The following is a 17735-nucleotide window of genomic DNA, read 5'->3' on the forward strand; positions in this document are numbered from 1 at the left end:
CTATATTACTATACTACGTTGTTACTATACTACTGTATTATTATACTACTATATTACTATACTACTTTGTTACTATACTACTGTATTACTATACCACTTTGCTGTATTCTGTTACTATACTACTATACGACTGTATTACTATACAACTCTATTACTATTCTACTATACTGCTATACTACTGTATTATTATACTACTATATAACTATACTGCTGTATTACTATACTACTATACCACTTTACTGTACTATGTTACTATACTACTATATTACTGTACTGTGTTACTATACTACTATATTACGGTACTACTCTATTACTATACTACTCTATTACTATACTACCTTACTGTACTATGTTACTATACTACTATATTATTTTACTACTGTGTTATTTTACTACTGTTTTACTATACTACTATATTACGGTACTACTCTAGTACTATACTACCTTACTGTACTATGTTACTATACTACTATATTATTTTACTACTGTATTATTTTACTACTGTATTATTTCACTACTGTATTACTATACTACTGTGTTACTATACTACTATATTACTATACTACTATACTGTACTATGTTACTATACTACTATATTACGGTACTACTGTATTACTATACTGCTCTATTACTGTACTACTTTACTGTACTATGTTACTATACTACTATATTGCTGTACTACTGTATTATTATACTACTTTATTACTACACTATGTTACTATACTACTCTATTACTATACTACTTTTCTGTACTATGTTACTATACTACTATATTGCTGTACTACTGTGTTATTATACTACTCTATTACTATACTAGTATATTACTATACTACTTTACTGTACTATGTTACTATACTACTATATTACGGTACTACTCTATTACTATACTACTCTATTACTATACTACCTTACTGTACTATGATGTATTACTATACTACTCTATTGCTCTTCTACTATATTACTATACTACTGTATTATTACACTACTATATTACTATACTACTTTGTTACTATACTACTGTATTATTATACTACTATATTACTATACTACTTTGTTACTATACTACTGTATTACTATACCACTTTGCTGTATTCTGTTACTATACTACTATACGACTGTATTACTATACAACTCTATTACTATTCTACTATACTGCTATACTACTGTATTATTATACTACTATATAACTATACTGCTGTATTACTATACTACTATACCACTTTACTGTACTATGTTACTATACTACTATATTACTATACTGCTGTATTACTATACTACTATGCTACTTTACTGTACTATGTTACTATACTAATATATTGCTATACTACTATATTACTATACTACAATTCTACTTTACTGTGCTATGTTACTATACTACCATATTACTATACTACTGTATTACTATACAACTATGCTACTTTACTGTACTATGTTACCCTACTACTATATTACTCTACTACTTTACTGTACTATGTTACCCTACTACTACATGTTACCCTACAACTACCCTAATACTATATTACTATACTACTATGCTACTTTACTGTACTATGTTACTGTACTACGATGCTACTATACTACTGTATTACTATACTACTTTACTGTACTGTATTACTATACTGTACTGTATTAATATACTACTTTATTACTATACTACTTTACTGTACTGTATTATTATACTACTGTATTACTGTACTACATTACTGTACTGTATTACTATACTGCACAGTATTACTATACTACTTTACTGTACTGCATTACTATACTACTTTACTGTACTGTATTACTATACTACTGTATTACTATACTACTTTACTGCACTGTGTTACTATACTACTGTATTACTATACTACTATACTGTACTGTATTACTATACTACTGTATTACTTTACTACTTTACTGTACTGTATTACTATACTACTGTATTACTATACTACATTACTGTACTGTATTACTATACTACTGTACTGTATTACTATACTACTTTACTGTACTGCATTACTATACTACTTTACTGTACTGTATTACTATACTACTGTGTTACTATACTACTATACTGTACTGTATTACTATACTACAGTATTACTATACTACCTTACTGTACTGTATTACTATACTACTTTACTGTACTGTATTGCTATACTATTGTGTTACTATACCACTATACTGTACTGTATTACTATACTACTATACTGTACTGTATTACTATACTACTTTACTGTACTGTATTACTATACTATTGCGTTACTATACTACTATACTGTACTGTATTACTATACTACCGTGTTACTATACTAATATACTGTACTGTATTACCATACTACTATACTGTACTGTATTACTATACTACTTTACTGTACTGTATTACTATACTACTATACTGTACTGTATTACTATACTACTTTACTGTACTGTATTACTATACTACTTTACTGTACTGTATTACTATACTACTGTATTACTATACTACTATACTGTACTGTATTACTGTACTACTGTATTACTATACTACTATACTGTACTGTATTACTATACTACTACACTGTACTGTATTACTATACTACTTTACTGTACTGTATTACTATACTACTGTATTACTATACTACTGTATTACTATACTACTATACTGTACTGTATTACTGTACTACTGTATTACTATACTACTATACTGTACTGTATTACTATACTACTGTATTACTTTACTACTTTACTGTACTGTATTACTATAATACTGTATTACTATACTACTGTATTACTATACTACTGTATTACTATACTACTATACTGTACTGTATTGCTGTACTACTGTATTACTATACTACTATACTGTACTGTATTACTATACTACTACACTGTACTGTATTACTATACTACTTTACTGTACTGTATTACTATACTACTGTATTACTATACTACTGTATTACTATACTACTATACTGTACTGTATTACTGTACTACTGTATTAATTTACTACTATACTGTACTGTATTGCTATACTACTACACTGTACTGTATTACTATACTACTTTACTGTACTGTATTACTATATTACTGTATTACTATACTACTGTATTACCATACTACTGTATTACTATACTACTATACTGTACTGTTTTACTGTACTACTGTATTACTATACTACTATACTACTGTACTGTATTACTATACTACTATACTGTACTGCATTACTATACTACTTTACTGTACTGTATTACTATACTACTATACTGTACTGTATTACTAGGATGAAGAGTGCAGAGAATGATAGAGGAAGAGAGAAGTTAGAATAGAAGGATAGAGAATAGAGAGAAATGAGAAAGAGTCTGAGGTTTGACAGGTTTGTTTGTGTGGGAGAATTCTGTCAGTTCTTTATACTGTCACTGTACCAGCTAGTGATGCAGTCCCAGTTGTTTGTTCACCTGCAAATCTGAGGCCCACACCCGACTCTAACCTGCAGGTAGTCAGATAGAAAATGCAGTGTACAGTCAGAGACAGCAGAGCGTTTTTTTTTTGACGGAGTGCGGGATTTATTTTCTGATGTCATTCCTGCCCTAGAAAACTATCATCTCGGCTTCTCTCACGCAGCAGACATTTAGGGACCGGGGAGAAAATGCAATGCCTCAACAATAACAACAAAAACATATGTTTTCAACATTTTCAAATGACATCACTTTGACCGGTTTTAAGGAAATTAAAAGCAGTGATAGTGACCCAACATGTTTTCTAAGATTTAATTTTGGCTTGGATGCATATTTTATGACGCTGATGAAGATAACACCTTTATAGACGGTCCCTAACAAGTATTCATTCTCTCAAAATACTAAAATAAATAAATCGATATTTTCCACTTCTATTTCTTAGTCAAAATGTACATTTGGTGTTTCATTTTACTGCAAGAAATTCTTAATTCTGCAGGAGTTAATATTATATTAGACTTTATGAGAGGTTATAGACCTAGAGTTATTATTATATGAGACTATATGAGAGGTTATAAACCTAGAGTTAATATTATATTTGACTATGTGAGAGGTTATAAACCTAGAGTTGATATTATATTAGACTATATGAGAGGTTATAGACCTAGAGTTAATATTATATTAGACCATGTGAGAGGTTATAGACCTATGTGAGAGGTTATAAACCTATATTAGAGGTTATAGACCTATATGAGAGGTTATAAACCTAGAGTTAATATTATATTAGACTATGTGAGAGGTTATAGACCTAGAGTTCATATTTTATTAGACTATGTAAGAGGTTATAGACCTATATGAGAGGTTATAGACCTACAGTTAATATCATATTAGACTATGTGAGAGGTTATAGACCTATATGAGAGGTTATAAACCTAGAGTTAATATTATATTAGACTATGTGAGAGGTTATAGACCTATATGAGAGGTTATAGACCTAGAGTTAATATTATATTAGACTATATGAGAGGTTATAGACCTAGAGTTAATATTATATTAGACTATATGAGAGGTTATAGACCTATATGAGAGGTTATAGACCTAGAGTTAATATTAGATTAGACTATATGAGAGGTTATAGACCTAGAGTTAATATTATATTAGACTATATGAGAGGTTATAGACCTAGAGTTAATATTATATTAGACTATATGAGAGGTTATAGACCTAGAGTTAATATTATATTAGACTATATGAGAGGTTATAAACCTAGAGTTAATATTATATTAGACTATATGAGAGGTTATAAACCTAGAGTTAATATTATATTAGACTATATGAGAGGTTATAAACCTAGAGTTAATATTATATTAGACTATATGAGAGGTTATAAACCTAGAGTTAATATTATATTAGACTATATGAGAGGTTATAAACCTAGAGTTAATATTATAGTTGTTACGGCAAATGAGTGAGGAGGTGTGGAGTCAGGCGCAGAGAGCAAAAGATGTGGGGAAAAACACGCTTTAATGTCCCGGAAAAATAACATGAACAAAAGTAGGAAAACAAATGATCAGAAATATTAACGGACAGCGCGAAACCCAAAATACAAACAAAATACACTCAAACATAGAACAGACGAACAAGCCCGCAACAAACAGAAGCGGGCTGAACAAACTATATATAACCCTACCCTAACAACCAAACAAGAAACAGGTGATACCAATCAGACATAACCAAAGGAACACAGAACAACGGATCGGTGATAGCTAGTAGACCGGCGACGACGACCGCCGAGCACCACCCGAACAAGAAGGGGAGTCACCTTCGGTAATATTCGTGACAATAGTAGACTATATGAGAGGTTATAGACTATGTGAGAGTTTATAAACCTAGAGTTAATATTATATTAGACTATGTGGGAGGTTATAAACCTAGAGTTAACATTATATTAGACTATATGAGAGGTTATAGACTATGTGAGAGGTTATAAACCTAGAGTTAATATTATATTAGACAATGTGAGAGGTTATAGACCTATATGAGAGGTTATAGACCTAGAGTTAATATTATATTAGACTATATGGGAGGTTATAAACCTAGAGTTAATATTATATTGGACTATATGAGAGGTTAAAAACCCAGAGTTAATATTATATTAGACTATGTGAGAGGTTATGAACCTATATGAGAGGTTATAGACCTATATGAGAGGTTATAGACCTAGAGTTAATAATATATTAGACTATATGAGAGGTTATAGACCTAGAGTTAATATTATATTAGACTATATGAGAGGTTATAGACCTAGAGTTAATATTATATTAGACTATATGAGAGCTTATATACCTATATGAGAGGTTATAAACCTAGAGTTAATATTATATTCGACTATGTGAGAGGTTATAGACCTAGAGTTAATATTATATTAGACTATGTGAGAGGTTATAGACCTATATGAGAGGTTATAAACCTAGAGTTAATATTATATTAGACTATATGAGAGGTTATATACCTATATGAGAGGTTATAAACCTAGAGTTAATATTATATTAGACTATGTGAGAGGTTATAGACCTAGAGTTAATATTATATTAGACTATATGAGAGGTTATAGACCTATATGAGAGGTTGTAGACCTATATGAGAGGTTATAGACCTATATGAGAGGTTATAGACCTAGAGTTAATATTATATTAGACTATATGAGAGGTTATAAACCTAGAGTTAATATTATATTAGACTATATGAGAGGTTATAAACCTAGAGTTAATATTATATTAGACTATATGAGAGGTTATAGACCTAGGTTATATTTGACAACATGTGTATTCAGGCTGGAGCATTTTCAATCTGCGTAATCTGGAACAACCTATTGTCACGCACAGATTCACCGACGAGCGGCCAATAAATTTGACCAAAGCAGAACCAGGAAGTGAACACCCACTCTGCTATTCAGATCCCGCCTTCGTTCCTCATGTAGAAATGCCACGATGTTAAAATCATCCACATCTAGATATGATGAGTTTGCAAGATAAGATAAGCAATGTCAGGCTGGGTATCAGTCAAGACCTGATGAGAAGTTTGATGCTATGAGCCCTAGTTTGATGATATGAGCCCTAGTTTGATGATATGAGCCCTAGTTTGATGATATGAGCCCTAGTTTGATGCTATGAGCCCTAGTTTGATGATATGAGCCCTAGTTTGATGATATGAGCCCTAGTTTGATGATATGAGCCCTAGTTTGATGATATGAGCCCTAGTTTGATGCTATGAGCCCTAGTTTGATGATATGAGCCCTAGTTTGATGATATGAGCCCTAGTTTGATGCTATGAGCCCTAGTTTGATGCTATGAGCCCTAGTTTGATGCTATGAGCCCTAGTTTGATGCTATGAGCCCTAGTTTGATGCTATGAGCCCTAGTTTCATGCTATGAGCCCTAGTTTCATGCTATGAGCCCTAGTTTGATGATATGAGCCCTAGTTTGATGATATGAGCCCTAGTTTGATGATATGAGCCCTAGTTTGATGCTATGAGCCCTAGTTTGATGCTATGAGCCCTAGTTTGATGCTATGAGCCCTAGTTTGATGCTATGAGCCCTAGTTTGATGCTATGATCCCTAGCCGACCACGTAAAAGGAACTACGGATGTATTTCACATGGTTGACACAGACATGCTCAGGAAAGTGACATCACAACTTATGTCTTCTACCTGCCTTCTCCATCCTATCCCCCACCACCTTCTATAAAACTGTTTTTAACTGCACATCTGATGAAGTGCCACTATTGTTAATCACTCCTTGTTTCAAAAGGCATTTCCCCCACTGCACTATAAACTGCTCTGGTGAAACCCTTTCTGAAGGAAAGTCATCTAGATTCTTCCAGTTCTTAGCAATTTTCACCTGATCTTCAGCCGTCCATTCTTAGGGCAAATTCTGGAGAAATTGGTGTTCAAACAGCTTCAATAAGTTTTATGTGCCAACTGTTTTCCATTCTGGTTTTGGTGCCCACCACAGCACAGAGACAGCCTTAGTTCAGGTGGTAAATGATCCTAGAGCCAACACAGAGACAGCCTTAGTTAAGGTGATAAATGATCCTAGAGCCAACGCAGAGACAGCCTTAGTTCAATGATAAATGATCCTAGAGCCAACGCAGAGACAGTCTTAGTTAAGGTGATAAATGATCCTAGAGCCAACACAGAGACAGCCTTAGTACAATGATAAATGATCCTAGAGCCAACGCAGAGACAGCCTTAGTACAATGATAAATGATCCTAGAGCCAACGCAGAGACAGTCTTAGTACAATGATAAATGATCCTAGAGCCAACGCAGAGACAGTCTTAGTTAAGGTGATAAATGATCCTAGAGCCAACACAGAGACAGCCTTAGTACAATGATAAATGATCCTAGAGCCAACGCAGAGACAGCCTTAGTACAATGATAAATGATCCTAGAGCCAACGCAGAGACAGTCTTAGTACAATGATAAATGATCCTAGAGCCAACACAGAGACAGTCTTAGTTAAGGTGATAAATGATCCTAGAGCCAACGCAGAGACAGCCTTAGTACAATGATAAATGATCCTAGAGCCAACGCAGAGACAGCCTTAGTTAAGGTGGTAAATGATCCTAGAGCCAACGCAGAGACAGTCTTAGTTAAGGTGATAAATGATCCTAGAGCCAACGCAGAGACAGCCTTAGTTAAGGTGGTAAATGATCCTAGAGCCAACACAGAGACAGTCTTAGTTAAGGTGGTAAATGATCCTAGAGCCAACGCAGAGACAGTCTTAGTTAAGGTGATAAATGATCCTAGAGCCAACGCAGAGACAGTCTTAGTACAATGATAAATGATCCTAGAGCCAACGCAGAGACAGCCTTAGTTCAATGATAAATGATCCTAGAGCCAACGCAGAGACAGTCTTAGTACAATGATAAATGATCCTAGAGCCAACGCAGAGACAGCCTTAGTTCAATGATAAATGATCCTAGAGCCAACACAGAGACAGTCTTAGTTAAGGTGATAAATGATCCTAGAGCCAACACAGAGACAGCCTTAGTACAATGATAAATGATCCTAGAGCCAACGCAGAGACAGTCTTAGTTAAGGTGATAAATGATCCTAGAGCCAACGCAGAGACAGTCTTAGTACAATGATAAATGATCCTAGAGCCAACGCAGAGACAGCCTTAGTACAATGATAAATGATCCTAGAGCCAACGCAGAGACAGTCTTAGTACAATGATAAATGATCCTAGAGCCAACGCAGAGACAGCCTTAGTACAATGATAAATGATCCTAGAGCCAACGCAGAGACAGTCTTAGTACAATGATAAATGATCCTAGAGCCAACGCAGAGACAGCCTTAGTACAATGATAAATGATCCTAGAGCCAACGCAGAGACAGTCTTAGTACAATGATAAATGATCCTAGAGCCAACGCAGAGACAGTCTTAGTTCAATGATAAATGATCCTAGAGCCAACGCAGAGACAGTCTTAGTACAATGATAAATGATCCTAGAGCCAACGCAGAGACAGCCTTAGTTAAGGTGATAAATGATCCTAGAGCCAACGCAGAGACAGCCTTAGTTAAGGTGATAAATGATCCTAGAGCCAACGCAGAGACAGTCTTAGTTCAATGATAAATGATCCTAGAGCCAACGCAGAGACAGTCTTAGTACAATGATAAATGATCCTAGAGCCAACGCAGAGACAGTCTTAGTTAAGGTGATAAATGATCCTAGAGCCAACGCAGAGACAGCCTTAGTTCAATGATAAATGATCCTAGAGCCAACGCAGAGACAGTCTTAGTTAAGGTGATAAATGATCCTAGAGCCAACGCAGAGACAGTCTTAGTTCAATGATAAATGATCCTAGAGCCAACGCAGAGACAGTCTTAGTTCAATGATAAATGATCCTAGAGCCAACACAGAGACAGCCTTAGTTCAAGTGATAAATGATCCTAGAGCCAACACAGAGACAGCCTTAGTTCAAGTGATAAATGATCCTAGAGCCAACGCAGAGACAGTCTTAGTTAAGGTGATAAATGATCCTAGAGCCAACGCAGAGACAGCCTTAGTTCAATGATAAATGATCCTAGAGCCAACGCAGAGACAGTCTTAGTTAAGGTGATAAATGATCCTAGAGCCAACGCAGAGACAGTCTTAGTTCAATGATAAATGATCCTAGAGCCAACGCAGAGACAGTCTTAGTTCAATGATAAATGATCCTAGAGCCAACACAGAGACAGCCTTAGTTCAAGTGATAAATGATCCTAGAGCCAACACAGAGACAGCCTTAGTTCAAGTGATAAATGATCCTAGAGCCAACACAGAGACAGCCTTAGTTCAAGTGATAAATGATCCTAGAGCCAACACAGAGACAGTCTTAGTTAAGGTGATAAATGATCCTAGAGCCAACACAGAGACAGCCTTAGTTCAAGTGATAAATGATCCTAGAGCCAACGCAGAGACAGCCTTAGTTCAAGTGATAAATGATCCTAGAGCCAACACAGAGACAGCCTTAGTACAATGATAAATGATCCTAGAGCCAACGCAGAGACAGTCTTAGTTCAAATGATAAATGATCCTAGAGCCAACGCAGAGACGGCCTTAGTTCAAATGATAAATGATCCTAGAGCCAACGCAGATGCCAGACAGCTCTCTGTCCTTGTAATCTTAGATTTAAGTGCTGCATTCGACACTGCTGACCATGATGTCCTTCGGAGGGGTGGCTTAGCCACTCTGAACCAGTTCTAAATTGGTGTAGGATCTATTAAACCGGTCGAGAGTTTTGTGTCACCCTTGGTGAACATAACTCAGAGAAAATACATATCACATGGCGTTCTACGAGGTTTGATTTTGGGTCCGGTATTGTTCCATTTATATATGTTACCCTTTGGCAGTGTTATCATAAAACACAGCATTGATTTTCACTGCGACGTAGACGATACACAACTTTACATTTCTGTGTCACCAGAGGATTTTAGATCCACAGATAAATGATCACTGTCACGTTCGTTATAAGGATCGGACCAAGGCGCAGCGTGGTATGCATACATTCTTTATTATATTAAGAATAAACACTGAACAAACCAACCAAAATAACAAAATGACACTGACAGGCAACTACACATATACAAGATCCCACAAACACCGAAAGGAAATGGCTACCTAAATATGATCCCCAATCAGAGACAACGATAAACAGCTGTCTCTGATTGGGAACCATATCAGGCCAACATAGAAATACAAAAACCCCTCGACTTACAAAACCCTAGACAATACAAAACTAGCGTACCCACCCTAGTCACACCCTGACCTAACCAAAATATAAAGAAAATAGCGATATCTCAGGTCAGGGCGTAACAGTACCCCCCCCCAAAAGGTGCAGACTCCTGGCCACAAACCTAAACCGATAGGGGAGGGTCTGTGTGGGTATATAACCTCGGTGGCGGCTCTGGTTCTGGACGCCGCCCCCCCTTCTTTACGCTGATCCCGCCGCCTTTGTAGAACCGGACCGTGGACCATCGTTGGAGGCCCTGGACTGGGGACCGTCGCTGGAGACACCGGACTGGGGACCATCGTTGGAGACCCCGGACTGGGGACCTTCGCTGGAGGCCCTGGACTGGGGACCTTCGCAGGAGGCCCTGGACTGGGGACCTTCGCTGGAGGCCCTGTACTGGGGACCGTCGCTGGAGGCTCTGGACTGGGGACCGTCGCTGGAGGCCCTGGACTGGGGACCGTCGCTGGAGGCCCCGGACTGGGGACCGTCGCTGGAGACCCCGGACTGGGGACCGTCGCTGGAGGCCCTGGACTGGGGACCTTCGCTGGAGGCCCTGGACTGGGGACCGTCGCTGGAGACCCCGGACTGGGGACCGTTGCTGGAGGCCCCGGACTGGGGACCGTAGCTGGAGACTCCGGACTGGGAACTGTCCCCGGAAGCTCCGGACTCGGAACTGTCCCCGGAAGCTCCGGACTGGGAACTGTCCCCGGAAGCTCTGCACTGTGGCGGCGCACTGGATACCTGGAGCGTGGTACCGGGCTGGTGACACGCACCTCAGAGCGAGTGCGGGAAGGAGACACAGGACATACTGAACTGTGGAGGCGCACTAGAGATCTGATGTAGAGCTGGCACAATGCGTCCTGGCTCGAACTGGAGACACCGTGCGCATTTCTGCATAACATGGTGCCTGACCAGTACCACGCTCTCTACCAGTACATAACCAGTACATAACACTGGGTCTGAACGTTTTTCATTCAAGCTGATAAATGAAACTAGGAATGTAACCGCAATGCTCGCTCTCTCTCTCTTTCTCTCTTTCGCTCTCCTCTCCTCTCTCCTATCGCTGTCTCTTTCCTCTCCTCTCTCCTCTCTCTCCCCTCTCTCTCCTTTCTCTCCTCTCTTCTCTCGCTTCTCTCTCTCCTTTCACTTTCTCTCTCTCTCTTCTCTCTCCTTTCTCCTCTCTCTTCTGTCTGCTCTCTCTCCTCTCACATTCTCTTTCTCTCTCCTTTCTCCTCTCCTCTCTCCTCTTTCTCCTCTCCCCTCCCTCTCCTCTTTCCTCTTTCTTCTCTCTCCTCTCTACCTTGGGTGGTGGTTAAGGGTGGTTGTTAAGGGTTGTAGTTCAAATGAAATTGTATTAACAACCTTACAGTGAAATGCTTACTTACGAGCCCTTAACCAACAATGCAGTTTAAAAAATACGGATAAGAATAAGAAATGTCAGTAACAAGTAATTAACGAACTGCAGTAAAATAACAATAGTGGGACTACTGTATATACAGGGGATACCGGTACAGAGTCAATGTGGAGGCTATATACAGGGTATTACGGTACAGAGTCAATGTGGAGGCTATATACAGGGGGTACCGGTACAGAGTCAATGTGGAGGCTATATACAGGGTATTACGGTACAGAGTCAATGTGGAGGCTATATACAGGGTATTACGGTACAGAGTCAATGTGGAGGCTATATATAGGGGGTACCGGTACAGAGTCAATGTGATGGCTATATACAGGGGGTACCGGTACAGAGTCAATGTGAAGGCTATATACAGGGGGTACCAGTACAGAGTCGGTGTGGAGGCTATATACAGGGGGTACCGGTACAGAGTCAATGTGGAGGCTATATACAGGGGGTACCGGTACAGAGTCAGTGTGGAGGCTATATACAGGGGGTACTGGTACAGAGTCAATGTGGAGGCTATATACAGTGGGTACCGGTACAGAGTCAGTGTGGAGGCTATATACAGGGGGTACTGGTACAGAGTCAATGTGAAGGCTATATACAGTGGGTACCGGTACAGAGTCAGTGTGGAGGCTATATACAGGGGTTACCGGTACAGAGTCAATGTGGAGGCTATATACAGGGTGTACCACTACAGAGTCAATGTGGAGGCTATATACAGGGGGTACCGGTACAGAGTCAATGTGGAGACTATATACAGGGAGTACCGGTACAGAGTCAATGTGGAGGCTATATACAGGAGGTACTGGTACAGAGTCAATGTGGAGGCTATATACAGGGGGTACCGGTACAGAGTCAATGTGGAGGCTATATACAGGGTGTACCACTACAGAGTCAATGTGGAGGCTATATACAGGGGGTACCGGTACAGAGTCAATGTGGAGACTATATACAGGGAGTACCGGTACAGAGTCAATGTGGAGGCTATATACAGGAGGTACTGGTACAGAGTCAATGTGGAGGCTATATACAGGGGGTACCGGTACAGAGTCAATGTGGAGGCTATATACAGGGGGTACCGGTACAGAGTCAATGTGGAGGCTATATACAGGGTATTACGGTACAGAGTCAATGTGAAGGCTATATACAGGGGGTACCGGTACAGAGTCAATGTGGAGGCTATATACAGGGTATTACGGTACAGAGTCAATGTGGAGGCTATATACAGGGGGTACCGGTACAGAGTCAATGTGAAGGCTATATACAGGTGGTACCGGTACAGAGTCAATGTGAAGGCTATATACAGGGGTACCGGTACAGAGTCGGTGTGCGGGGGCACCATTTAGTTGAGGTTATATGTGCATGTAGGTAGAGTTATTAAAGATACTATGATAAGGGGTGGGGGACAATGTTAATAGTCTGGGTAGCCATTTGATTAGATGTTCAGGAGTCGTATGGCTTGGGGGTAGAAGCTGTTTAGAAGCCTCTTGGACCTAGACTTGGTGCTCCGGTACCGCTTGCCGTGTGGTAGCAGAGAGAACAGTCTATGACTTGATTGATTGATTGGGTCCTGTGTGGCTCAGTCGGTAGAGCATGGCGCTTGCAACGCCAAGCGTCGTGGGTTCGTTTCCCACTGGGGCCACCCATATGCAAAAGTAGTGGCCCCAGCCGACTTGTAAGTCGCTTTGGACAAAAGCGTCTGCTAAATGGGATATATATTATATTATATATATATTATATATTATTATTTGATTGGAGTCTTTGACAATTTTTAGGGCCTTCCTCTGACACCACCTGGTGTAGAGGTCAGGATGGCAGGAAGCTTGACCCCGGTGATGTACTGGGCCGTACAAACTACCCTCTGTAGTGCCTTGTGGTCGGAGGCCGAGCTGTTGCCATACCAGGCAGTGATGCAACCAGTCAGGATTGTCGTTAAGGGTGGTAGTTAAGGGTGATAGTTAAGGGTGGTAAAAAGGTTGGTAGTTAAGGTGGTGGTTAAGGGTGGTAGTTAAGCAATTAGTTAAGGGTTGTAGTTACGGTAGTTAAGGGTGGTAGTTAAAGCTTGTAGTTAAGGTGGTGGTTAAGGGTGGTAGTTAAGGTGGTGGTTAAGGGTGATAGTTAGGGTGGTAGTTAGGGTGGTAGTTAAGGTGGTGAAGGGTGATAGTTAAGGGTTTTAGTTAAGGGTTTTAGTTAAGGTGGTGGTTAAGGGTGATAGTTAGGGTGGTAGTTAAGGTGGTGGTTAAGGGTGATAGTTAGGGTGGTAGTTAAGGTGGTGGTTAAGGGTGATAGTTAAGGGTTGTAGTTAAGGGTGGTAATTAAGGTGGTGTATAGTAGACTATGATAACTTGTTGATAGAAATGCATACCTTCATTATAATGTTGAGTCTACATACATGGATAGCAGATAGCTGCGCTCTGTTCTACTAATCTAGACAGGAGCAGTGGATAGCAGATAGCTCAGCTCTGTTCTACTAATCTAGACAGGAGCAGTGGATAGCAGATAGCTGAGCTCTGTTCTATTAATCTAGACAGGAGCAGTGGATAGCAGATAGCTCAGCTCTGTTCTATTAATCTAGACAGGAGCAGTGGATAGCAGATAGCTGAGCTCTGTTCTACTAATCTAGACAGGAGCAGTGGATAGCAGATAGCTGAGATCTGTTCTATTAATCTAGACGGGAGCAGTGGATAGCAGATAGCTGAGCCTTGTTCTACTAATCAAGACAGGAACTTGTGTGTCTGTGTGTGTGTGTATGTGTGCCTTCGTGTGTGTGTGTGTGTGTGTGTGTGTGTGTGTGTGTGTGTGTGTGTGTGTGTGTGTGTGTGTGTGTGTGTGTGTGTGTGTGCTCGTGCGTGCATGTCTGTAGCTATGTATCTGCGTGTTGTTTTCACCACCACCAGATGAATGATTGATCAAATCAAAGGTTCATACGTGTTAATTGTAACGGGGTCACTGTTACTGCACCCCACGACACCCTCTAATATTTCATACACATGGTGGTTTCATATTGCATGTAAGAGTGTGTTAATTGAATCAACATGAGTTGTGTCTCTGTCTGTCTCCCCTATAGGTCCTGACTATATCAAGCAGGCGTTCATGGAGGCAGTAGATCCTGCTGAAGAGAAGGACAACCCCACCAGCACCGCACAGACCCCCGGGCCCACCCCTCCCCCATCGCCCCACAGCAAGAAGAGACCGCACAGCAACAGCGTCTCCGCCTCCCGTAAGGCCAGCAAGGACGAATCATCACACAGTCGTAAGGCCAGCAAGGACGAATCATCACACAGTCGCAATGCCAGCAAGGACGAATCATCACACAGTCGTAAGGCCAGCAAGGACGAATCATCACACAGTCGCAAGGCCAGCAAGGACGAATCATCACACAGTCGCAAGGCCAGCAAAGAGGAGAGGCCGGGCCTTAAGATTAGCAAGGAGGAGCGGTCGAGCAGAAAGTTGAGTAAAGAGGAGAGGGTCTCCATCGCTGCCGAGCCTTCAAGAGCTGCTGCTCCCTCTTCCCAGATTAGATACGAGGAGACTCCAGCCAAACCCCCCAAGGCCCCGGAGCCTGGCCACACCAACACACCACCTCCCCAGGCTGCTGCTCCCTCTTCCCATGTAATACACCAGGCTCCAGCCAAACCCCCCAAGGCCCCGGAGCCCGGCCCCACCAACGCACCACCTCCGCAGGCAGTGGGGGGTCCTGTTAATGGAGTGGGACAACTCCACTCCCAGTACCATAGCTACTACGTCAAAGCCCCCTCCAGGGGACCCCTGCCCCCGGAACCTGAGCCTGAGGGGGACGAGGAGCCCAGTCAGCTGACCCTGGCACGGATGGCCCCGCCAACCCCCAAGCCGACGCCCACCAGCGACCCGTGCAAACTCAGGAAACAGGATTCGCTAAAACCAAAGAGCCTGGCAGAGACCAAGAAGGCCAGTATGGAGATGGCTGAGGGGAAGGAGGAAGAGAATGTAAGTATACAGCGTCTCATAGTGGGAGAGCTGATCTAAGATCAGTTTAGCCTTTTAGATCATAATGATTCAGATTACATGGAGAGGAGGGGACTGATCCTAGATCATAATGAATCAGATTACATGGAGAGGGGGACCTGATCCTAGATCATAATGAATCAGATTACATGGAGAGGGGGGGACTGATCCTAGATCATAATGAATCAGATTACATGGAGAGGAGGGGGGGACTGATCCTAGACGCTTGATACATACAGCCCCAGCAGAGGAGAGAGAGAAAGGTGGAAAGGCAATGTGAAGTATCTGTTTCTATTTTTCTCATAGTTACCCCTACTTCATCACCAAGCTACCCCATAGCTACCCCTACCTAATCACCAAGCTACCCCTACCTAATCACCAAGCTACCCCTACCTAATCACCAACCTACCCCATAGCTACCCCTACCTAATCACCAAGCTACCCCTATCTAATCACCAAGCTACCCCATAGCTACCCCTACCTAATCACCAAGCTACCCCTACCTAATCACCAAGCTACCCCTACCTAATCACCAAGCTACCCCATAGCTACCCCTACCTAATTACCAAGCTACCCCATAGCTACCCCTACCTAATCACCAAGCTACCCCTACCTAATCACCAAGCTACCCCATAGGTACCCCTACCTAATTACCAAGCTACCCCATAGCTACCCCTACCTAAATACCAAGCTACCCCATAGCTACCCCTACCTAATTACCAAGCTACCCAATAGCTACCCCTACCTAATCACCAAGCTACCCCTACCTAAATATCAAGCTACCCCTACCTAATTATCAAGCTACCCCATAGCTACCCCTACCTAATCACCAAGCTACCCCATAGCTACACCTACCTAATCACCAAGCTACCCCATAGCTACCCCTACCTAATCACCTAGCTACCCCTACCTAATCACCAAGCTACCCCATAGCTACCCCTACCTAATCACCAAGCTACCCCATAGTTACCCCTACCTAATCACCAAGCTACCCCTACCTAATCACCAAGCTACCCCATAGCTACCCCTACCTAATCACCAAGCTACCCCATAGCTACCCCTACCTAGTCACCAAGCTACCCCATAGCTACCCCTACCTAATCACCAAGCTACCCCAACCTAATCACCAAGCTACCCCATAGCTACCCCTACCTAATCACCAAGCTACCCCATAGCTACCCCAACCTAATCACCAAGCTACCCCATAGCTACCCCTACCTAATCACCAAGCTACCCCTACCTAATCACCAACCTACCCATAGTTACCTCTACCTAATCACCAAGCTACCCCATAGTTACCCAAACCTACTCACCAAGCTACCCCATAGCTACCCCTACCTAATCACCAAGCTACCCCTAACTAATCACCAAGCTACCCCATAGTTACCCCTACCTAATCACCAAGCTGCCCCATAGCTACCCCTACCTAATCACCAAGCTACCCCATAGTTACCCTTACCTAATCACCAAGCTACTCCATAGTTACCTCTACCTAATCACCAAGCTACCCCATAGCTACCCCTACCTAATAACCAAGCTACCCCATAGTTACCCCTACCTAGTCACCATGCTACCCCATAGCTACCCCTACCTAATCACCAAGCTACCCCATAGCTACCCCAACCTAATCACCGAGCTACCCCATAGCTACCCCAA

At 41.2% G+C, this 17735-nt stretch overlaps 1 protein-coding gene across 1 annotated transcript in view; it reads left to right on the forward strand.

The window, feature by feature from the left end:
• Nucleotides 1-17735, forward strand: part of LOC135522958 (junctophilin-1-like) — a 117432-nt gene that overhangs the window by 97417 nt on the left and 2280 nt on the right. Inside the window, exon 5 of the mRNA XM_064949686.1 lies at nucleotides 15163-16061. Within this exon, the coding sequence (XP_064805758.1) occupies nucleotides 15163-16061 (899 nt within the window). The remainder of the gene's footprint in view (nucleotides 1-15162; nucleotides 16062-17735) is intronic.

This window comes from Oncorhynchus masou, chromosome 30, assembly GCF_036934945.1.
Source record: "Oncorhynchus masou masou isolate Uvic2021 chromosome 30, UVic_Omas_1.1, whole genome shotgun sequence".
Taxonomy (NCBI): domain Eukaryota; kingdom Metazoa; phylum Chordata; class Actinopteri; order Salmoniformes; family Salmonidae; genus Oncorhynchus; species Oncorhynchus masou.